Genomic DNA, 22,676 nt, shown 5'->3' with positions numbered 1-22,676 from the left:
GGAAGGAGAATGGTGCTTCATTCACGTCAGGAAGGTGAGGTACACTCGTACCTGCTTGACACTCAATACAGAAGTGCAAAAAGAGAGGGGTACCATACCAGAATTCACCATCATCCAGAGCCATGTGGCACAGGCGCTTTTGCTCAGCCAGGTTGACAGAGCGCCACTCAGGAGAGCTAGGAGCAAACAAAGCAATGTTTAGGGCAAGGTCACAGAGAACAACCTCAATGTGAGGGGCTGTCATGCCTTGGAGCACTGGCATGGATTTTTGTAGGGAATAAGTCCTCCTCCGTAACTACATGCTGGGCCCCCGAAATGCACCAGGGACACAGAGATTGAGGCTCCCAAGCATGAGGGCTGCTCAGGTGCTGCAGGGCCATCTGATCTTCCCATGTACAAGATTACCATGGACAGAGTTGAATGCCAAAGCAGTTACTGGAGAGCTCTGTGGGAACCCAGGCTGACTGACTCTTGTTCTGGGTTCCAGCATTTGACATGGCCCAGTTTATAAGCTGACACTGTCCATGCTTGGTGTTTTATGTGCCAAGCACTTTCTTTACCTGAGCTCGCTGGGAAGTTAGGCAGGACTCTATGGAGTTGGTTCCGTGGAAATGAATGACTCAGGTGGGCCCACAGACCAGCTCTCAAGGAAGAGCTGGTGAGCAAGCAGCCACCCAGCTCCCTCCAAACCCAGAAATCATGTCTCCAAGTTCACTGTGGTTTTTAAATTCCTGACAGCTGCTCCAAATCCAGTGGTCTCCTTTACTGTGGAGGATTTGGCCCAGGGTCCCAGCAGATAACTGAAACCTTGGACAGTACCAAAGCCCATATATAAATACATATGATGTGTTTTCCTGTACAATTACAGCAATGATAATGTTCAATTTGTAAATTAGGCATAGTAGGAGATTAACAATAGAAACTATTAATAAAATAATTACAACAATATACTATCATGAATTATGTAACTGTATTGACCCAATGTCCCACCAAATGATTTAATGTACTGCAAATCTTGGCAACTCCCACAACTCAGTTTTATCTATTTTCTTCTTAAGTTGAAACTTTTCACTTTAAAAAACTTTGTGGTGTCTCCCTGACATATCCAAATTGTCAGCATCCCTTCTTTTGCACCTTGAGGTAAAATAAATAAGCAAAATAAGGCTTACTTGAGCACAAGCAATTTAAGACCACAACAGTCAATCTGATAACCTGGGCAGTGGATAGTATATATATACAGCATGAGGATACTGGAGAAAGGGATGATTCCCATCCCAGGGAGGACAAAGCAGGACAGTGTGGGATTCCTCCACCTCTCAGAACTCAGCGTAAAGCTTATGGATCGTTTGTTCTTCAGGATTTTCCATTTAAGACTGTATGTTCAGACCAAGATTAACTAGAGGTAGCTGAATCGGCAGAAATGGAAATCACAGTGAAGTGTGGGTGGCGCTTAGATGGGGACCGTTCATCTACACCTTAGCTTCATCTCCAGTGCTGGCGAGGGTGGTGAGTGCAGGAAATCTAAGTGAAGAACTTAGCAGGAACATCCCTCCAGGTGGCTCTTGCAGCCACGAACTCCAGTCAGTTTCTGGTGCTATCCCAGAGTCCCCAGGAAGCTATCTTGACTCATAGGTTTGGGGTTCACAAGCTGAGACTAGGTGGACTTGTAGGTTCAGCCATCTTGGGAAGCCAGAAGATGGCATGGCAGAGTGTATATGAAGGACCACCACGTGCCGGGAAGCAGAGCATACCCAACTCGGTGTTTTTGTAACCAATCTTCTTGAGAACTATCTTCCAAGGACACTCTTGCCATGGCCTAGGCCCATCTCTTCGACGCCATCATTAGACAAGTCTCTACTTCTCAGTCTCCTCAGTCCACAGCTCAGGCCTTCACAGTTTACTGCGAGTTCTACTCAAACCATACCAGTGCCGTGACTTGCCTTAAGAGGTATTCTAAATGGCTCCAATGTGGATCACCCACACAGCAGTCCACACAAGTTTCTATGCTGCTCTCCTACAACAGGTGCCACGCAACCTGGAGGCTGTGTGGGAGGAGCCAAGTATCTGTCCACCCTTGACCTCCAGACCCAAAGCTTTCTCTTTCTTTCTGCCTGTAGGGGAACTGTGGAGAGAAGGGGAAACAGCTGTGTTCCTGTTATAATGAGGGGTATGGTCCATCTTATGACATCACATGGTCTTTGCCACAGTGGTTTCCAGTTCTTTGTTTCTGTCAGGAGAGGTTGGCTGGTCCCTTCTCTCTTTCCACATAGGTATGGCCTGCACTTATCCCCAGTCCTTGGGTTCTGAGCAGATGGAAGCCAAGGTTGAGACAAGGGAGGGTGGGCACCAGAGCCTGGATGGAGATGCCAGCAGTTGGAGAGGTGCAGCTGTAGCCTCTGCTTCCACACCAGGGTCTGGTTCATAAAACAGGCACCAGAGTGATGTGTGGGGACTGGGGGAACTATCTTAGGTCTGAGCACGCACACACACACCAGCTCAATTTCACCCAAATTTTATGCTAATTTCAGGGCTCCCAAAGCCCCATAAACTATGGGTTGAAGGCAAGGAAGGACTGCCAGAACCCAAGACAGAGGGTGAAGAGGGACAGCTCCCACCCAGTGGCCTGGCCACACCCACACCCAATGTCCTTAATTCCCAGTCACTGGAGCAGCTTACCAAGGGACCATGGAGAAAAGGAACACTCAGCAGAGACAAACTTTTCTTTGTAATTGAGAGCCAAATGTATCATGCTTGTTAATTGCAAGGTATGAATTTCCTATCCCACTTCCTCTATCTCTGCTGGGCCAAGGAGCCTCCGCAGGGTCAGTGACCATCAGAGACAAACCTCTTAGCTGCCCACCTGACTTGACCATTTCAGGGATATCAGTACCCCGGATACTCCTTGCCAAGACACTACTCCCCAAACACACACACACCTCTTATGGGAATTACCTATAACTAGATAAAGCCTTTGACAGCATCATGGAGATATAAACTGTCTCCATGGAACGTAAGACATTCATTGACATATGTACAGTTATGCGACAGTTCAACAGAGCTGGTCTAAAAATGTTTCTTGAGAGGTTCAACAGTCACTGGACCCAGGGTCCTAAAAAGGAGGAAGGGAAGCTACCTCCAAAGCAGAGTGGGAGCCAGGGAGAGTTACGGACAAGCCACGTCTCCCTCACAGGTTGGCACAAGGCAGTTCTGACCCCACACTCTCGGAACCAGCTGGAGAGCTGGCACAAGGTGACTGACCTGTCGCTCCAGGACCCGTTCCACTCGACATGGCCCCAGGGGTTCCGGACTCTGATGAGTTCCACTTTCTGGCCACGAAAGTTTACCTGAAGGGAAAAGCATCAGGTAAATGTGAAATGACCCATAAGGCGGGGACAGGACACCTCTATCTTTAGTCTCCGGGATGGTTCCTCTGTATCCAGAGCTAGCACAATTCTGAGGAGAGATAAAAGCTCATCAGTTCTTTATATAATCATATATATGTATACATATTAAATATATATTATATATCATATATTACATATCAATATATAACATATTGATATTAAATTATATATAACATAGCATATATTAATGTAAAAATTATATATAACATATATTATATATTAATATATACTATTATATATTACATATATAATTGGAAAATCAAATCTGCAGAGAGGAGAGAAAGAGGGAAAGATCTTCCATCTGCTGATTCACTTCTTAGGTGGCTACAACAGCTGGAGCTGAACCAATCCAAAGCCAAGAGGAGGAACTTCTTCCAGGTCTCCTACATAGGTGCAGGGTCTCAAGGCTTTAGGTTATCCTCAACTGCTTTTCCAGGTCACAAGCGGGGAGTTGGATGGGAAATAGGGCAGCTGGGATTAGAACCGACGCCCATATGGGATTTCGGTACATGCAAGGCAAGAACTTTAGCCACTAGAATGCCACACTAAACCTAGTTCATCAGTTCTTAACGAGCACTCACAATGTCCTAATTCCTATGGGCCATCGTTGCTAGTGTTTCCAACGATGCTTTGATGATCACTTCAGAGTGGCTTTGTCACATCTGGAAAGCAGAGTCTAGGCATGAGTTCACGTAAATCTTCACATGAATGAGTCATTTTCCTTAAACTAGAATCCCTTAGGGCCTGTTTGTTAGAGTGTCCCCACTTCTAGCTTAGCAGGGCAGAGGTGTCCCTGGGGCTGGCAGCATGGTATAGCGGGATAAACCACAGTTTGCCATGCAGACAACCCAAATGGAAGTGCAGGTTCATCCCATACGTGAGTGCCAGCTGCAATCCTGGCTGCTCCTATTCCAATCCAGCTTCCTGCTAATGTGCCCGAGAAAGCAGTAAAAGTTGACTCAAGACTTGGGGGATCCAGATGGAATTCCCGGCTCCTGGCTTCACCCAGGTGCAGCCTCAGCCATGGCACCATTTGGGGAGCAAACCAGCAATGAAAGATCTCTCTGTCCTTCCTCCTCTTTCTGTAACTCTCCCTCTCAAATAGATAATAATATAAATCTGTTAATAAAGAACTTAAATAACAGCAAGGATAAAGAAAGTTTCTGTCTTCTAAATCTAATAGCCCCCTTTTGGGTACCAAGTGAAGGTTTGTGCTTGACCTTGATAACTCTTGAGCCAGGGAACAGAGTCAGTTCAGCCATGCCCTCCTGCTGTGCCCTGGAACAAGACAAGGCCAATGCAGCTGAGAAAGATTTCGGATGCGAGAGAAGGGAAATGAGACTTCCATCTATCGACTCACCAGAAACTTCCACTATCATAATGCTTAGTCTTCTTGCATTTGGCTTAGTCTGTATTTCCAATGTATAAAAATAATTCAAACAATGTCAGCTGTCCGGAGCCCATGATATAGCTTGTAGCTCCCCGTCGAGGGAGCTCATTGATTGGAAATGTGCAAGGAAAATACGTTCCTTGAAGGTGGAAGAAACAACTGAACCGAAGTGATAGGAGGGCACTGTTGCTCCAATGGAAGAATGTTGTAAAGGATCTGTCCCCAGATCGCACATCTTCTCAAGGGAGTGATCGGCGAAGCCTGTGTCGCCAGGCATGAAGGACCAAAGGCACCAACACAAGCGACTGAAATTCTATCTTGGAGAATCCAGCCAGTGACGGGGGAAGTGGGTGGGATCTCCTAGGGTTTCTTATTCTCCAAACATACAGAACACATCACTCAACCTGTGAGCTGTGGTGGGACAACAGAGGCACCTGTGCCACCGCCCCAGGGCTTGAGGCGCACCCAGGAGGGCCGTGGCACTGGCAGGGGCAGCTTCCGGGCCTGGTGCTCAGCTTACAGTTGGGGGCTCAGAGGGACTGGGTGAAAACTTCAGTTCTTGTCTTCCTCTTGCAGCCTATGCTCTTCCTTTCTCTCTCTCTCAGGTCCCTCACTGTGCCTCCCCAAACCAGCACTTGCACAAGTCAGTGAGAAGCTTTCTGGGGTCTGGGTGGCCCCTTGGATGACAACCGTAGAGGACCTACTTGTGGTGGTTCATATTGAAGTGTCTGCCACACTAGGCCAGGGGAGTCCCCAGACACCTGCTTAGCAGTTAATTCTGCTCATGTCCGCAAGGCTGCTCCTAGATGGAGTTGAGTTCCAGCTGGCAGACTGAGGCCAACTGCTGTCTGTCCCACGTGGACGGGCCTCGTCTTGCTCTCTGAACAAAAAGGCAGAGGCCAGGAGAACTCTCTTTTGGCCCACCGGTGGAGTGGGACATGATGGTTTTCTGGTCTTGTATTTGACCATCTGGTTCTTGGGCTTCCCTTCAGCTTGGGACTAGAAATAAACCAGGGGCTTTCCTGGCCTCTCTCTGTCTCTGTAAGTGCGGGTCCAAGTCCATCCAGTACACCTGCTGCTAGCGCCGTTTCTTTGGAAAATCCTAACTCGGGAGTGATAGGGGACTGGGAAAGAAAGGAACAACCACAAACAAATAACACTGGGCTCCCATGATGGAGCCATGATGGACTCACACAGCTCTCACCTGCGCTCTCTTCTGTTTTGAATTCCAGTTTACCTCGTTCAGAGGAAACCTCTAACGTGTTGAGTTGGTCCAGGCTGCTATGCCCTAATCCATGCAGCAGGGGGCGGCATTGCCACATCTCTTCCGTACCCTGTAATAGCGGTTCTGCTCACCTACCTGGTCTATCCCAGTTACAGTGTAGGCGTGGCCCCTAATCAGACCAAAAGGTGTCCGGGCTTCCGATTCGGCAGCGTTTCTGGTCTAAAACAGGATAAACAGGGTCAGAGCCATTGGCTAAGACAAACCTTCCCCAACTCAGCTCCACGCCCAGCCCCATCACACCCACCAATGCCTCCTGCTCCCTCAGGTGCGGGCCACATGCGTGGGCCATTTAAATTGGGTACACAGGACACCTCTAGAATGCCTGTCAGTGGCAGCAAGGCCAGTTTCCTCCAAGGGTGGGGAACCCTCGATCATAGCACGCACTCCAGGGAAGACTTCATTTTTCAGTCCCCAAGACAGAACAATTTGACTATTACTGACATGAGGAATAGCATGAGAGACAATTACATATACCAACGAGATACCGAGAAGTAGGTGGCTCTGTGTCACAAATTTGAAAGTGTGGAGGATAATTTGTTAGCAAAAGAGAAAATATGAATAAATTACAAAAGCATAGTTGAGGTGAAATTGCACCTGTGCATTAATCTGCAAGAGGTAATTGGAAAACTGCTATTTGATTTTTATCAGTTGGTGTGATGTATTTTTCACAATGTATGAAATTAGAAGAAAAACAAATTTGAGAAAGTTCTATAGAAGACTTCCATTTTAGTAAAATGAAAGCCATCTACCCCTATGTTTCTGTGTGGATAAGTGTGGCTGTCTGAATGATAAGTACAAAGGGGGCCCGGCGTGATAGCCTAGCAGTTAAAGTCCTCGCCTTGCACACCCGGGATCCCATATGGGCCCTGGTTCTAATCTCAGCAGCCCTGCTTGCCATCCAGCTTTCTGCTTGTGACCTGGGAAAGCCTTGGAATCCCGCACCTGTGTGGGAGACCCGGAAGAGGCTCTGGGCTCCTGGCTTCAGCTCAACTCAGCTCTGGCTGTTGTGGCTGCTTGGGGAATGAATCAATGCATGGAGGATCTCCCTCTCTGTCTCTCCTGCTCTCTGTATATCTGCCTTTCCAATAAAAATAAATAAATATTTAAAGAGAGAGAGAGAAGTGCAAAGGGGCTTGTGGTGGGGCTGGAGAAGACAGCACAGAAAGTGTTGGAGAGAGAAAGACAGGAAGTGTGGGGGGAGAGAGACAATGTGCCTTTGTATATCTTGGGATCACTCCACCTGCAGAGCAAGAGTAGTCTATCTGAGTGACTTGGAGAATATTAAATAAGAACAAGTGTCTTAATGCACAGAAATCAGCACGGACCCTCCCCAGCATGGTCATCCCCTGCCCTTAGGGTGGCCGGGACTCCTGGAGTCGCCCTGCAGCTCCTCTGCACCCTGGGAAGGAAGCCAGTGCGTGAAGAGTGATGCAAACTTACGTCAATGGAGCAGCCCAGCAAGGAGCCCCTCTTCAAAGCTTTCTCAAGAATCTCGTAGAAATTCTCCGGAGCATCTCTGGTTAGGAAGTTCTCTGCCACGCCCCCGGTGAAGTCCTCCATGGCCTCAATGGTGCTGCCACCCTTCAGAGCCTCGTAGCTCCCATTCAGCCTGCAAGAGAGCGCAACCACTGCAGCAGGGAACCGGAGCGGCCACCAGGGGGCAGCCCTCAGCCAGCGCCTGGGGGCAGACACTCATGGTGTGTGCACCAAGAGTTGAGGCCGTTACCCTTCTTTTCTGGCCTCGTGGTCATCTCTCGTATTAATATGAGATAAGCAACAGACTCTGTTTGAATATTTGGATAAAACTTCGCTGTAGAACTTGCAGAGGAATGTGTAGTGCTCCCCCATTCTCCATACCCCACTTCCATCGTGCGTCACGATGACTGGGCCAGTCGGTTCGTGCTACCTGCAGTCCACAGCTGCTTCAGATGCTCTGAGTTTTTATTTCACGTCCTTTGGCTGTTCCAGGATCGTACTGGGGACACTGCAGGCTCCCTGTGTCCAGGACGACGGCTGAGCTTTCACTTTTGATGATGGTGACAGGTGGATCGGAGGAATGCTGATAAGGTAGGTTTGAGCGTGCTTGTTTCTTAGATGCAGCTGTTACTTCTCTCACCGGGTTTTTTTTGGGGGGGAAGTCGGGGGGGAGGCCACACAGGTAAAGTATCGTAGTCACATTATCGATGGCTCATGCTCTCCACATGAGTGATGACTACTGGAAGCGGCCCTGGGCGCCTGGGTGATGTGGTGGGGAGGTGTCCCGGGGAGAAGCAGCGCTTCCCTGTGCTTGCTGCACCTCACTCGTGGGAAGGAAGTCACATTGGCAGGGCACACTTCAGAAGTGCAAACTTAAACTGCTCCCGTGAGGTCGGATCAATACAATTGACCTGGAATTATTCTGCACGGGGAGATTTGTCCATTCACGTCCATGTATTTATTCAATCACATATTAAAATCAGTACAGACGCATGGACATTGGCTTCATTTCATAATCTGCTACTGCTTTGTTTATTTTCTGAGTTGAATTGTTCTGCTGTAGTTTTGGTTATTGGGAGTCCCTTCAATTGGCTCTGTAGTCTTGAGACATTAATTGTGTGTGTGTGTGTGTGTTTTCTCACTTTCAGGAACTATAAGATGTTCATTCTGTGTTATTTTCTACATCAGCCATATCTCCAAGGAATCCTGGTTCCTTTCAGTGGAAAAGGAAGAACTAAGACTTGGGAAGCAGATGTGCTTGTGGCCATGGGTTGCAGTCACTTCTAGATCTTCTCAAGTTGGCAAAGCAAGGTGTGCACAGTGAGCATGCACATTAAGCCATGTGTGAACACATGGCTAATCTCTGTTCATTAGGGTGCACTCAGTTCTAAGCCACCAAGCCATGGATGGTTCCAGCCACCTCCTCTTAGACCTCCTGTCCCGAAAATGGGAAACCTGCCTTGCACCACCCTGACTAACTGACTCTCCCATTCAGGATACAGCTTTAACTGTGCCAGGAGTTTCCTCCTGTGCTCTTTGAAAAACAATTTGATGTGCAATTTCTTTGGCCTGCAATCCTACAGACCGCACTCATTTCCAGTCAGTACCTTGCCCTTCTCTCCCTTCAGGGAGGTTGTTTCTTGGTTTGTAATGCAGTTGGGTTATTTTGCCGTAGTCTGTGTTTCAGCCTAGAAGCCCCTATCCTGTTGGGCGACTCCTAACTTTTGCATATAGGCAGCTTACTCTTGGCTGTGAACTTCTACAGATGTGACACATGCCTATTGTCACCTGTCCACCCTGACAGTATCACACAGGGCAGTTTCACAAAGAAATCGGTGACAGGCTGTGCTCTGCCTGCTGCTCAGTCCCCTCCCTTCCCCTTTCCCCACGAAACCTTGGCAACTGCAGGCCTATTTCCTGTCTTCGTGGTTTCGCCTTTTCCAGAAAGGCATGTCGTTGGGCTCCTGCAGCAATGGCCTTTTCAGGTTGATTTCTTCGCTTCTTAGCAATAGGCATTTAAGATTCATTGCTTTTAATCTTTGATTAGTATCCCATTAAATGCCATAGCTTGCCCATTATTCATCTTGGTTGTTCCAGTTTTTTTTTTTTTTTTTTTTTTTTTGCAACTATGAGTAGCAGTGCTTGAAGCATCTGTAGGTAGCTGATGTGGACCTGGGCTTTTACCCAAAAAGCATCCCAAAAGAGGGATAATGAGTGCCTCAACAGCCACCTTCTCAACAGCCCAGAGGTTTTAGCCACAGCAGGGTCTCATGAGAATGCAAAGAGCCACGTGGTGCCGGCACGGCCACAGCTGCCTGCCACTTGCTTCCCCCCACCCAATTCTTCTCCCACCAGGTCTCCAAAGGCAAGAATAGTGACTTGGGGGGTGGGAGAAGAAGGGGGCATGTGTGGCTCTTGCACATCTAGACTGTAAGGGGAAAACCAGGCCGGAGGTCCCCACCCTTGCCTCACCTGCAGACTCAGGCCCTCGGCCTTCCCTGCCATACCCTGCAGAGTGGAGACCAGGCTTTCCCCAAAGGGCATGCTGCTACTCACTTGGCATAGGCCTTTTCCAGCAAGGCGGCCCAGAATTCCCGGTGGTCAGCAGAGTGGAGGAAAACCAAGCGGTCCCTGAAGGTGGGCAGTCGGTCATCAATCACCACATCCAGCCACTCGCTGTGCTGCCAGAACTGTGGCCCAGGGTGCAGACAGAAAGCATGGAGGGTGAGTCACACAGGAAGTAATGCTGCCCCCTTAACCATTGCCCCTGCTCCCCTCTGAGCAAACTGCCTTCACAAGCCTGAGAAAGGCCTCTCATGGACCCCGTGGAGGGACCCCTGGGATGTCGACCACTGCCTCTGGTACTGAGCTTTCTCCCCACCACTGACAACAGCTCTGCATTTCAGGGTTAGCCAAGTGCTGGGGGACAACAGTCACAGGCAGACACTCCACGGGGCGTTGGCCCCATTGTTCTTCTTCATAAGAATGACTTGTTGATAGGGGTTTGAGGATGACAGTGTGTGATCTCTCCACTCACAGGGCCCCATTGTCCCCACCAGTTTTTTGCTCTGTGGTGAACTCACTTTTTGCCCATAGGTGGAACCCTAAGGCTGATTTTGTGTCCATCTACACAAGGAATGCCAGTTGGACCTGGCTTTCCTGTGTGCCGGGGGTTTGAGCTGTGAGGGCAGTGTGGGCAAGTGTGATTACATGTGTGTGCATGTGAGCACACTCATATGGAGGCTGCACAGGCATGCACACACTCATTTATGTCTTGTATACGTGGAAATGTCTGCATTTGCTCACATGTCTGCCAGAGCAGTATGTGTGTTTGTGTGCCTATGTGCACATGTATGTGTGGTCCGCAAATGCAGGAGGGCTGGTGTGAGCAGGGGTCACGTTAGTTCCTCTGCCTATCTTTGGCTCTGTGGGGACCTACCTCTCCCCCATTTCTCCTGGTTCAGTTGGCCAGAAGGTGATGCCAGGGCAACAGTGAAGTGAAGTGTGAGAACAAAGAAAATGTCAAAAAAGGAGGATGGGTGCTGTGCCTCCGGAAGCCATTTATTTAAACAGTGTTGCCATGGTATCCTGAGCATCCCTTGACATCAGCAATCCAAATTCGATCAGGCCTGACCTGAGGTTGTGTTATGTTTTAAGGAACCTTCCTGCTACCTGCCCAAGCTAAACTTCCGCATGGGGCTTTCACCTGACACCTTGCCTCCTGGCACATCATCCTTTTAGGTTCTTGGGGGAGACACCTGTGGCTTCAGGTTCAGCAGAAATTTAAGTTCCAGGCCAGGACACAGGGTGAAGGAGGGTTGGAGAAAGCAGAGGGAAGGGTATGCAAGGGAGATCTGCCTTGGAGGGCCAGGCTCAGGGGACCTGACAGGGACAGAGAGATGGCTCTGTCACACTCCTGCCTGATGCTGAGGGACAGGAGCGGAGTGTGACAGATGGAAGGGGTCTGTTTCTAATGCTGTGCCTCCCAGTAGGCTGGAGTGGGAAGCAAGTGGAGCATTTTCAGCACCCAAGGGGCCAGTTCCCAGCCAGGCAGGGGCATTCCAGCCCCCTGCTTGATGGGGCAGCCTGGGAGCAGCGTGCCAGACCACTGGCCTTGCTTAGTGGCTTAGTGGCTGATTGTTTTGTGACCTTGGATCAGCCACTTTTTCCTCCCTGGGACTCAGTAAAATGAGAATCAGAATATTGCCAAGGGACTTCTCAGCTGTGACATTGCACAGGACCCAGGGGACCCCAGGCCAGGCGGTGGTGGTCTGCAATTTCTGAATTTACCACCTGCACCCTACCTCCCCTGCCTGGCTCCACAGCATGTTTCAGAAATGTTGTGTTGGGCCAGAGGCAGGAGTCCTGGAGAGCTGGGGTCCTGCCTCTGGAGGATAGGAATGAAATTTGTTTGGACTGCAAAGTGGCTCTGCCCCAGCAGGCACAGGAGGCCTGAGTACTGACCATGGCCATGACCTCCCTGCAATCTAAGCTTCCTGTCTGCTGCCTTGGCTCAGCCCATAAGACACTTACATGCTGTCAGGACCAGAACTGCTTCTACACTGCAGGCTCAGGGGCAGAGGGACAGCACCGACCCCAAGGGCAGGCCTGTGTGTGAACAGCCAGGGCTGGGGGCAGGTCTGCCTTTGTGATGGCCTGCTGCCCCAAACCATGGAAAGCTTCCAGTCTTCCCTTTTCTCAGACTAGCATGGGAAGGCTCATTGAGAAATCTGCCTGAAACTACCACTTGAGTGAGGACCAAAGGAAAGAGCAGGTGCTTGATGGAGTGGCTAAGAGGTTCTTTGGGACATGTGCGAGCCAGATGGGAGTGCCTGGGTTTGAGTGCTAGCTCCATATGAGGATGTGAGTCCCAAGTCCTGCTCATGCACACCCTGGGATGCTGTAGGGGAAGGCTCACATGCTGATACCCGCCCTTGAGGAGTGCTTAGCTCCTAGTTTCAGCCTGGCCAGTGTCAATGGCTCAGTACTGGGTTACACAGACTCCAACCAAAGCTGTCTCTGTGGGGTTCCCCCCCGTAATTTCAATTTCATCAGCAAGGAGAGCTTTTCTGTTGGTGGACATTATCCAGTTCTCCCAGAGGTATAAATGGTCTAGGCCATTTATGCATGCAGCACAAGAAATCCCAAATAAGATTATAACATAAAACCCCTCTGTGTTTGCCAAAATATCACTCACAGCTTTCCTGCATGCTTGCTGTCAGAACCCAGCACACAGTGCTTTTATTGCTCTGATGCATTTAGATGTGATTCTACAATAAACAGGTGGTTTTTGTGTCTTTCAGGATCCTGCCTCTTACACAGACAAGATCATGTTCATTCCAGGGTGACTGGGCAGGGAAAAGACACGTGGCATCTTGTCACTGGGCCACAGAGAAGCAATTCCACCAGCCCAGACCTCCTTCTTACCTGGAAATGGAATATCCCAGCGTAACCAGGGCCAAAGCTTTGGTCGTGGGGGACCACTCTGGCCAGCGCTCTGTCATTAAGCGTGAGCGAAGCAATGGCAGCTAGCAGCCAACAGTCACCTACAAAATAAAATCAGAGGGCCTGGTTCCCAGTGCTGCTTCACAGCAGATGGGGTGGGGGTATATTTGTGTGTGTGATGAGAGGTGGACTTGGTGCCAGGAGGACAGGTGGGTAGGTCCGGGGGTGGCCACATCTTTTCTACATTTAGAAAATGGACAAGTGCCTCTGTCCTTCCTTTCAGCTCCCTTGGCCTGCCCTTGTCCTGTTCAGCCTGGCAAAGACAGACACTGCCTGCTCCTTGGCACTGTTGGAGGATTTGCTCATGTGGAATTAAGACAGATGGTTCCATTAGGCCCTGCGGCTGTGAAATTCCAGCAACTTCCTCTCCAGGTAACCAAGGCTGCATGGTGTCCCACGTGGGCTGAAGGAGCAGGCGTGGTGGGGAGGGGGATGTGGAAATGGCCCCTGTAGGCCTGGGGAGGCCCAAATGTGCAGCTGCAGCTCCTCTACTCCCTCCCCCACGAGGACTCAAAGTGGGCATCGGTGGTGATAGTCGGTGGTTACACAGCAGCAGCAGCAGCTCAGGGCAGCTCTGTGTACTTTCAAACACCTTGCCTTCTTCAGACATGTTGACTCATCTTCTGAACTTGCCAGCAATGTCTTTAGATTGATACGTATCTGGAAGAAGACTGAGAAGTGATGTCCAACATCCAGCAGCGTCTTTTCTGTTCCTTTGTCTGCACCGGATGTGCCTCGCAGCCTGGAAGATGTGGTGGTATATCCGGGGCCTACCCAGTTATCCGATAGGAGCTTGAGCTTCATCCTGTTCTCTTTGTGTTTAGTAAAAAGTATCACCATCTCACTCAGCATCAGTTGCTCAAAGAGCACATTTCTGGAAAGGGCTAGGTCCCCCGGGACTCTGGACACTGTAATAGAACCATTTTGCGGTTATCAGACACAAGCAAGAGAGGCTCACCAGGGCCCAGATGTCGGTAATGGACTCACTCCATCCTGGCTCTCCGAGGGTCTCTAGGCAGGGCGTGGGCCAGCCCAGCTTCAGCTCCAGCACACACACTGGTACCTGATATATCCTCTGGTGACCTGGGAGAGCCTCAGGTGGACTTAAAGGGTTGCCAGTGGGGAGTGATATGGGCTACAGGTTTGCAAGAGCATCAGTTTGACAGCTGCTGAGTAGCTTTCTGGTAGCTGACATCGCTACCAGATGCAAAGATGAGGAAAGATGCTCAGGTCAGAGGCAAACAGGGCCAGCCCAAGTCCGACGGAGTCACTGCCGTTGTGAGATGATCTCCAGCTTCTCTTCCATGTTACAGAACACATGTCTGTTTCTGGCCAGAGCATGCCACTCAACATCCGTCTAGCTGGGAATGCTGTGAGCTGTTGAAGTGGAGACTTGGCTCATACTCCTTACACAATTCACAAGCCATTATGCAGTCAGCAATAGAACAAGATGGCTTTTCTCTCTGTAGGGCCTGCGCAGCGGACAAGACTGGCCACCCAGTGAGAGGCCCAAGAGGAGGCAATCTCTGCAGGTCACTTTGTCATATGGCCAGTTGGATGATGGCTTCAGGACACTACCAGGAGGAGCAACCAGTGGTGCTGGTGACATCTGTTTCTTACTGCAGGTGAAGATAGCTCGCAGGGGTTCATTTCATTATTGTCCTTCATAGGTTGGCCATACGCTATGTACTATGTTTGGGTATAATAAAATGTCACAAAGTGATATTTTGAATCAACTTTCTATTAAGGAGAAATATAAAGTGAAACTCTATATTTTTTACACCACTGTCCCAAGCCAAAATTTTGGAAAACAAAGGAGTTGGTACAAATATTTTGCTATCATATTGCAACGTAGGACTCTGGAAAAGAGGTGGAGGAGTGGGTGGTGAAGGGAAGGGTAGAAACAATCTCCTAGGGAAGGCTCAACATGGCCAAGGAAGACTGCCTGGATGCAAAGTTTTGAAAAGTCAAGTTATTTCTAGAACGTGCAATCCTCTCCATCCAAGCATCTGTCATCTGCTCGCTTACCTTGCTCTGTGCTTTCATACCTATCATGATCTACACATCTATCTACCTTCCCTGTGTGGCCATGTATACATAGGTATCAGCTACTTTCTTCTTTCAACTATCAGCTACCCAATTGCCCTCTATCTGCCTGCCTCCTTATCTGTCAGTCATCCTTGTATGTGTTGATCTGTCTACATGCCTAAGTACACACCAGCCAGGCAATTATGTTGTCACTTTATCCCCTCTCCCCATCAAGTGATCAGTAGAATGGTGCCAAGAAGTGAGGCCTTCGGCAGGACAACGGATCACAAAGCACGTCCCTTGTGCGCGAAAGTGAGGTCCTTTAACAAGAGACTTCACACAAGGAGCCTATCTGCTTTACTGCCATTCTGTCATGCGAGGTCACTGCAATGGTCCCCATTGTCGCATGTATCCCTTCTGGCACAGGAGGACGCTTAAACCTCCAACCCCTCTCTCAAGAAGAGGGGATGCATGGAACCATGTGTCTCCAGGCCTGGACCTTGAGCTTCCAACCTCCAGAATGGAGCAGTAAGCTCCTGTTCCTGACAAATCACTGTCTCAGAACTTCAGCACAGCGGCACAAGCAGATCAAGGCTCTACCCACCTGTTTCATTAACCATCATCAGTGCAGGTTTGTGATTTTTGGATTCTGTGTTGGGGCTCATTCAGTTGCTCAGTATGGAGGTCCTAAGTATCAACCACAGCCCCAGAGATGTGTGAGTGCCAGGATAGTGGAGGCCACAGAGCTCTGTTCAGAGGGGCATGGTCCCACCCTGGGGAGGAGCAAGTGGCAAGGGTCGCAGCAGTGCTCCCTTAAGCCAGGGGCCTCCTCTGTGCAGTTCACAGCCTTGTGGTGCTGACCCCACAGTGCTTTTTGCCCAGCACCCCTCTAGCCAAGTGCCACACCCTGGCCACCTGTCTCAACACTTACCAAGTTCCCCCTGGCAGATGTCAGTCCTGGTGGCCCCTCCAAGAATGAATTCTGGGTTTTTCACAATTTCCTGGAGGAACACAGAGTATTACTAGAGGGGACCTCTGGACAGGAGGTGATTTATTTCTCTGCATGGGCCAAGAGGAGGGAAGCGCTGCCCAGGCTCTATGTCCTTGCACCCAGGCTCTTTTGTTGCTTGTGTCTGTGGAGGGCGAGGTCCTGAGTTCTCAGCCATCAGCCCTTCATGCCATACCTGGCTGCAGAGCAGGCTGGCAGCTCCACCCAGAGGGTTCTTATCACCTAGGCTGTGCACTGGGAGGCAAGGGCTAAGTGTTCCAGTCCCAACTCCCCACCTATGAAGTTCGTGATCTTAGTATGAGGTGAGGTGAGGTGAGCATGCACCCAGGCATGTGCCTGGGATCAAACACTGATCTGCACTCCCCACCCTGTTCTTCAGAGATGCACCAAGGTGAAAACACGTATATTGGAACCAGCACTGTGCATAAAGAGTTAAGCCACTACCCACAAAGCCAACAACCTGTATGAGTTCTGGTTGGAGTCCCAGCTGCTCTGCTTCTGATCCAGCTTCCTGCTAATGCACTTGCAAAAGCAGTGGAAGATGGCCCAAACTGCATGGGCTGATGTGCCAGTATTGAAGATCTTGGTGAAGCTCCTGGGGCCTGGATTGGTTATCCTCAGGCACCCTAGGACACAATATCCTCTCTGGTCTCAGAGGAACCAACAGAGTGCTGTGCTCTGGATGTGGTTTGTCCCTTGTGAAGCTCTTAATGGTGTTCAGTCCCCACGGTGAGGTATTCAGAGGGTGGGTGCTTACTCTGACTGCAGTGTATAGAGCAGGGCCTTATGGGGGCTAATCAGGATTAAATGGGGCCCCATGGGTAAATATTGATGGCTTTTATAGGAACTGAGGGAGGCCAGATGAGACTAAGATGTGTGTTCCCTGTCCTGTTCCCACGTGAAGCCCAGTGCCCTCTTGGACCTCTGCCAGCAAAAAAGCCACCTCCAGATGCCACCCTTGACTCTTGGACCTCCAGATCCAGAAGCCCAAGTGACCCTCTGTTCTTTATGACGCACCCAGTCTCTGCCATGGTGGTATTAGCAACAGAAAATAGAGGAATCCGAGGGATTGGGGGATGGTTGATGTCAAAGAGATTTCCAGGGCAAAAAGCTGAGCTCTGAAATGGCTCTGCCATCTGCCTCCTCTATAATGCACCAGCCTGGGGGTGACAGAACCCTGGGCCACCTGCCCTGGGGTGGCTGCCTGGATTGGCTAGCTCCTAAAGTACACATGTAAGCTGAGCCAGGAAGGAGGCTGTGTCACAGGGCTCCCAAAGCCCAGCCTAGCAGAGTCACTGCATTGGGAACACCAGCCTCTCCTCTTGGGAGGCCTTACACGTTTGTGCATTCCGGCCCTCAGTGCCCAGTAGCCTGGGAGACTTTTCATTCACTGTTCCTACTCTCCAGTGTGGGGGACTAGGCAACCAGGGCAGGGAGGCGGTGCCTTGGCGCCAGTGTCCTGGCTTGCTTCTGCCACCCCTTCATTCCTTCCATTTGGACAAGGAGGCATAGTGTGCCCTCCTTGACCTGGACCAGCATAAGTGTTTGCCACAGGCTCAGAACTGAGCCCAAAGGGACAATGCAAACCAGGAAAATGTTTGATATAAAAAACCAGGAGAGACTGCAGGCAGGCCACTTAACTTCCAAGGCTGTATCCTCAAGGATCATCAGCTTGGGGTCCCGCAGCCCAGGGAACTCTCCTAAACAGCAATGTCCCTGCTGCCACCCACTCATGGGGGACATAAAACAGGCTCTGAAATCCTGTAGATTCCTGCCCGCAGGTTTGACCAGCCTCCCAGGGTAGGCTGTTCTGCTCAACGCCCTATCTCCTTTCCATCTTTGCTGTTCTTTTCCATTATGCAACCCCTCACTGGCCTGGCCCAACCAGATGCATCTGCAACTGTCACTGGGTCCAACCAGTTGTTTTGTTTAGAAAGTATTTATCAAATTGCATGCAGCTAGGAGAAAATACAAAAGGAGAAAAACTCAGAAATAATCACCAAGTGATAACGAAGTTTCCACCACAGGAGTCTTGACAAGCATCAAGTGAATTCAGATTGTGCCTGGGGACCCCAGGACCCCCCAGGGCGACAGCCCCACTGCAGCATAAGGCGGCTTTCCCCGGGCATTAACACTGAGCATGCTGGGATGGCTGCTTTCAGGGCCTCTCATGATCATTATACAGCATCACAGGGCTAGCCAAAGGCCTCTCCAAAGCAGAGCTTTTATTTTTTTCAATTTTTAATTTTTAAGATGATCACATGATTGACCAGAGTGGGAAGGATTGAGGGTTAGGAAAAAGTGGATGAAATCATTGTTTCCAAATTCTCTATTTCTTCTTGTCTCTGGGGGAAGGGGAGAGTTAAAGGCAGAAGCCACACTCATCTTCCCAAATGTCCTAGAACCCAGGGATGGGGGACAAAGTAGAGCTTTTAAGCAGGAAATGCCACTGTTGTAATACAGTCTGGAGATGTTGGTTGGCGCACTCCATAACTGTGTGCCCAACACTGGCGGCTGTGGAGACCCCAGGGATGTCCCAGGATAACTGCTGGTCTGGGGGAGCCGCAGAGTTAGTGCAGAGTTTCTGTGTATGAGAGCTCTTAGTCATGGGCAAAGTGTGTGAAGGGCATGCTAGAGGGCACCTTCAGGGAGGAGGGTCCTGAGTACATGTGGGCTGAGGGCCCGGAAGGACCTGCAGGGAGAAAGCAGATGGGTACTCACAGACAGACAGGAAGAGAGCAAGGAGGCACCATGGGGGGGGGGTCGGGTTGCACCCCCGGAGGGTGTGCCCTCAGCCTGCAGGCTTAGAGTGAGGTTGTGCAGCGACTGGGAGAAACCCCCTACCTACCCTTGCCTCTCTGAGGACTCAGCTGCACTTAGACACACACCTCCTGGAGCAGAATCCTACCTTCTCTCACAGCCTCTCGTTTAAGTGTTGCCTGCCCTGGTTTCTGTAGAGAGCAAATCTGGCTGCACATCACCCTCTAATCACCTGTGATTTTGCACGCTACCTGCCCGCCCCTCCCCTGCCCTGGCTGTATTTAGCAAGCAGATGGTGCTGGGGAGGGCAACCCTTCCTCCTGTGCCCTGTCCCAAGCCCATGGCCACTCTGTTCTTGCTATTGAGAGGTGCTCTGTGTCTACAACAAGTGAAAGCAGCCAGGGACCTTGCCCCTCTGCCCTGTAGGATGACTCTCCATGCTGGCCCCCCACCCCCGGCAAAGCCCCTTGGTACCTGCTTTTTTGTTTTGTTTTGTTTTGTTTAAGATTTTATTATTATTGGAAAGCTGGATATACAGAGAGGAGGAGAGACAGAGAGGAAGATCTTCCATCCGATGTTTCACTCCCCAAGTGAGCCGCAACGGGCCAGTGGTGAGGTGCCTGCTTTTTCTGGAGTCTACAGGACTCAGTGCAAAGCCTCAACCCAAGCCACCAGCTCTCCCTGTCTCTGTGAGTGGGCTGAGACACGGAAGACAATCTTAGAGGCAGACAAAGGGTAGGATGGATTCTGAGAATGAATTAACAGGAAGGGCAGCAACCCAGTGCACCTGAGTTAAGGTAAATAAGGGAATTGTTCAGTCCTGGGTGGGGACCATGTGACTAAGAGAAAAAGACAGAAGGGCAAGAGAGGGAGGGCTGGAAGGGGAGGACGAGCACAGTGGAAGGACCTGTAGGTAAGAGCTCTGGCCTGGGGTTCCAGGCCTCCCCCAGTATTTGGGGGAAGAGTTGAGAAGAGAGACCCATTGGAGATGACAGCTTCTTGGAGCTGAAGTTTGAGATTCTGATATTCCTGGGCTGGTCTCTTGAGCCCTGAACTGGAGCTTTTATCTTGGGAATTCCAACTTAGCAAATAGGTGTATTGGAGGTGACAGAGGGGCGTTGCAGGCCAAGTGATGTCAGAGCAAACTGCGAGAGCTGGGGACCTTCCCAGGTGGGCAATGCAAGTGAGAGGCTGCAGCCACAGCTGTAGATGTGGCAGCTACTAATATTTACTGTATGTATGGGCCAAATGCTCTTCTAAGCGCTGGTCACACAGTGACCCTGGAGAAGTGGCCTAATTGTCACCATTTTATGAAAGGGAAATCTGAGACTCTGGTGGCTGCTGTGGTCTATTGCTCCTTTGTGGAGAAAGGGTTTGCCCCCACTGCTAGGAGCGCTAGCCTCTTTAGGCCTGGCTGTGGGAGCGAGTCCCTTCAGGGTCATGCATCTCAGGGATAGCTGTGTACACACACACACACACACACACTCGCCCATACTTGGTCAGATGTGCATACATGCACTTGTATACTCACATTCACACTGCTCACACACCTTCCAGCAGGAGATAGCAACACAGACCTTACTATTTCATAAAGAACAACTTATGTATGCTTTGATCCCATGCCTAAAGAGTCCAGAGGTTTTCTTGTGTGCAGTTTTCCAAGTAAATGTGTCATGCAGTCAGAATTCCAGCATTATTTGGTGTGGGAGGATACAGACAGTTATGGTGAGTCCTTTGCTTCTGGTAAGTGAGATTCAGAACTAGTGATGGTATGACAGCAATGATACTGAACACTTTCTGAGCACTAGTCAATGAGCTGTATGACTCACTATTGTTCTCATCTCATAGGCAAAAAGACTGAAGCACAGAGAAGTGAAGTGATGAGACCACAGTCACGGGACAAGTTAGTGGCTGAGTAGCCCAGTACTGAGGGTCTTGCTTTGGGTCTAAAAGCCTTGGCATCACCCTTTCTTGCCTGGCAGCAGCCCGTTCCCCTGGGAGTCACTTCCTGGCCAGCACCCACCCCAAGGCAATGGCAGCTAGCCAGCGCCAGGTCAGAGGCAGAGCCCCGGCTAATGCAGCAAATATTGACTTTGAGTCCAGGGACCAGCTGGTACCTCGGGGGACCTACCTCCTCCAGCCTGTCGGTGTGGGGCAGCCCTGACCCTGATTCTCCTCTTCTTCCTCCTTGGGGAACACGCAGTCATTACCCATCAATAGGGAATTCACTAAGCCACAAAGCAGCACTATCTATTCATCAGTCCCACACTGTCATGCATGCAAGGGAAGCGGGCAGTTCCCTGTGCCCTCCTTCAGCCCCGTGCCCTTGGGTCCCACCACCTGCTGACAAGACCCTCTGCTGACTCCAGGGCTCTGGTCCTGAGGGCAATCAGAGAGCTCGGAGAAGAAGCAGAGGGGCCGCCACACACCCTGGGCACCCACCCAGGGCGTCTCAGTCTCACACAGCATTTCCTGTTTTCTGCTTTCACCCAGCTCTGTTTTCCCTGGAAGAGCGGGCAGATGCAAGTATGGCTGCTCCCCCATGCCAGGAGCTCACTGCCCTCTCAGTTACAATGGTGTTACAGCCCCAGCCTGCTCATCCCCACTCACCCCTGGCCGTTTCCACACGAAGGGGACTGGAGGCCTCTCGCTGTAGAACAGAGATGAGTTGCTGGCCGGAAAGTCTGGATCCTCAAACAGGGTGCCCCTACTCAGGCACCCCTGCCTCAGTTGCTCGAAGCTCTGGCCCAAGGAGTGAGTGATCCGGGCATCTTTGGGGGTCTGGTGCGCCTGGGGTCCTGAGTCTTGATGGAGGTAACGCATGGCTGTTCCCTGGCTGGCTGGCTGGCTGGCTGCAGTCAGAGCTGGGAGAAAAAAGGAGGGATGAGGTGAGCTGCTTGTGCCAGCCCAGGAACTGCTCTGAGGGCCTGGGGCTGAGGGGTGGGGGCAACTGGCCTCCACCTATTTGTTGGGTGCCTCCCTGTTGGCCTGCAGTGGGCACACCCTGATGGCAAACTGCAGCGGGAGCTGCCTGATCACTCAGGGCTCCTATACACTCAGCTGCAGCTCCCGGCAGGGGCAGCGTCTCTGCTGAGCACACAGAGGGGAGACCTGGAAGGCGAGGCACATTCACTCTCTGGGGACAGCAGCAGGCAAGCGCTTGAGTTCAGCTGAACTCACATCTCCCAGGTGGTGCTGTGATCGGGAGAGGACTTGGTGAGTCCTAGGAGGGGATGCTGATAGGAATGAAGGTTGCACAGCCCTAACAAGGGTGATCCCAGTCTAACTTGGAGCAGGGCTCAGCCAAAATGTCTGGAAGGGGCAGACAACTACTTGCTTTGTTGTAGTGCCAGGATACCCATCAACACTGTCTTAATGAACACACAGTGTTCCAATAAAACTTTATTCACAATGGCTGCTGAGGGGCGGATTTCATGCACTCTCCCTCCTGATACAGGTGAATCATCCCAGAGGACACGACTCCCACCCCCAGGGCACATACACCACCCCCTCCACACACACACACACACACACACACACACACACACATACACCCCCACATCCAGACATCATGTTCATAAAGTCCCTGCCATGCATGGTCCCACAAACTGAGCCTCCCATCAGAGATAAGCTTCAGGCCAGTGGACAGAGAGGCTTCAGTAACATGGCTAGCCTCCACGGGAACTGCGGGTGTTCTGAGCGATCTGCAGTGAGCTCTGTGCGGTTGCCTAACAGCCACAGTCAGCACGTGGAGACCAGGGCTCCTGAGTGAGCAGGTGCAGTTAAAAGGCTGTGACAAGAATTCCCGCAGAAGCTCAC

The 22,676-nt window shown here is 50.7% G+C and overlaps 1 protein-coding gene across 3 annotated transcripts in view; it reads right to left on the bottom strand.

Moving 5' to 3' along the window:
* CAPN9 (calpain 9) overlaps positions 1 to 21,695 on the bottom strand; it is a 40,687-nt gene extending 18,992 nt beyond the window's left edge. The window contains exons 1-8 of one of the 3 annotated variants that reach the window (XM_004578547.3): positions 21,468 to 21,680; positions 16,020 to 16,089; positions 12,983 to 13,101; positions 10,112 to 10,245; positions 7,520 to 7,688; positions 6,155 to 6,238; positions 3,259 to 3,344; positions 99 to 176 (exon numbers count right to left, since the gene is read on the bottom strand). In XM_004578547.3, the coding sequence (XP_004578604.2) occupies positions 99 to 176; positions 3,259 to 3,344; positions 6,155 to 6,238; positions 7,520 to 7,688; positions 10,112 to 10,245; positions 12,983 to 13,101; positions 16,020 to 16,089; positions 21,468 to 21,680 (953 nt within the window). Of the gene's footprint in view, positions 1 to 98; positions 177 to 3,258; positions 3,345 to 6,154; positions 6,239 to 7,519; positions 7,689 to 10,111; positions 10,246 to 12,982; positions 13,102 to 16,019; positions 16,090 to 21,467 lie in introns of all 3 variants that reach the window. The other 2 variants (XM_004578548.4, XM_004578549.3) reach the window with 2 other exon arrangements.
* Positions 21,696 to 22,676: the final 981 nt, after the last annotated feature.

This window comes from Ochotona princeps, chromosome 10 (genome assembly GCF_030435755.1).
Source record: "Ochotona princeps isolate mOchPri1 chromosome 10, mOchPri1.hap1, whole genome shotgun sequence".
NCBI lineage: Eukaryota > Metazoa > Chordata > Mammalia > Lagomorpha > Ochotonidae > Ochotona > Ochotona princeps.
The sequence above is the reverse complement of the archived record's forward strand: the minus strand, read 5'-3'. Positions and strand labels throughout refer to the sequence as shown.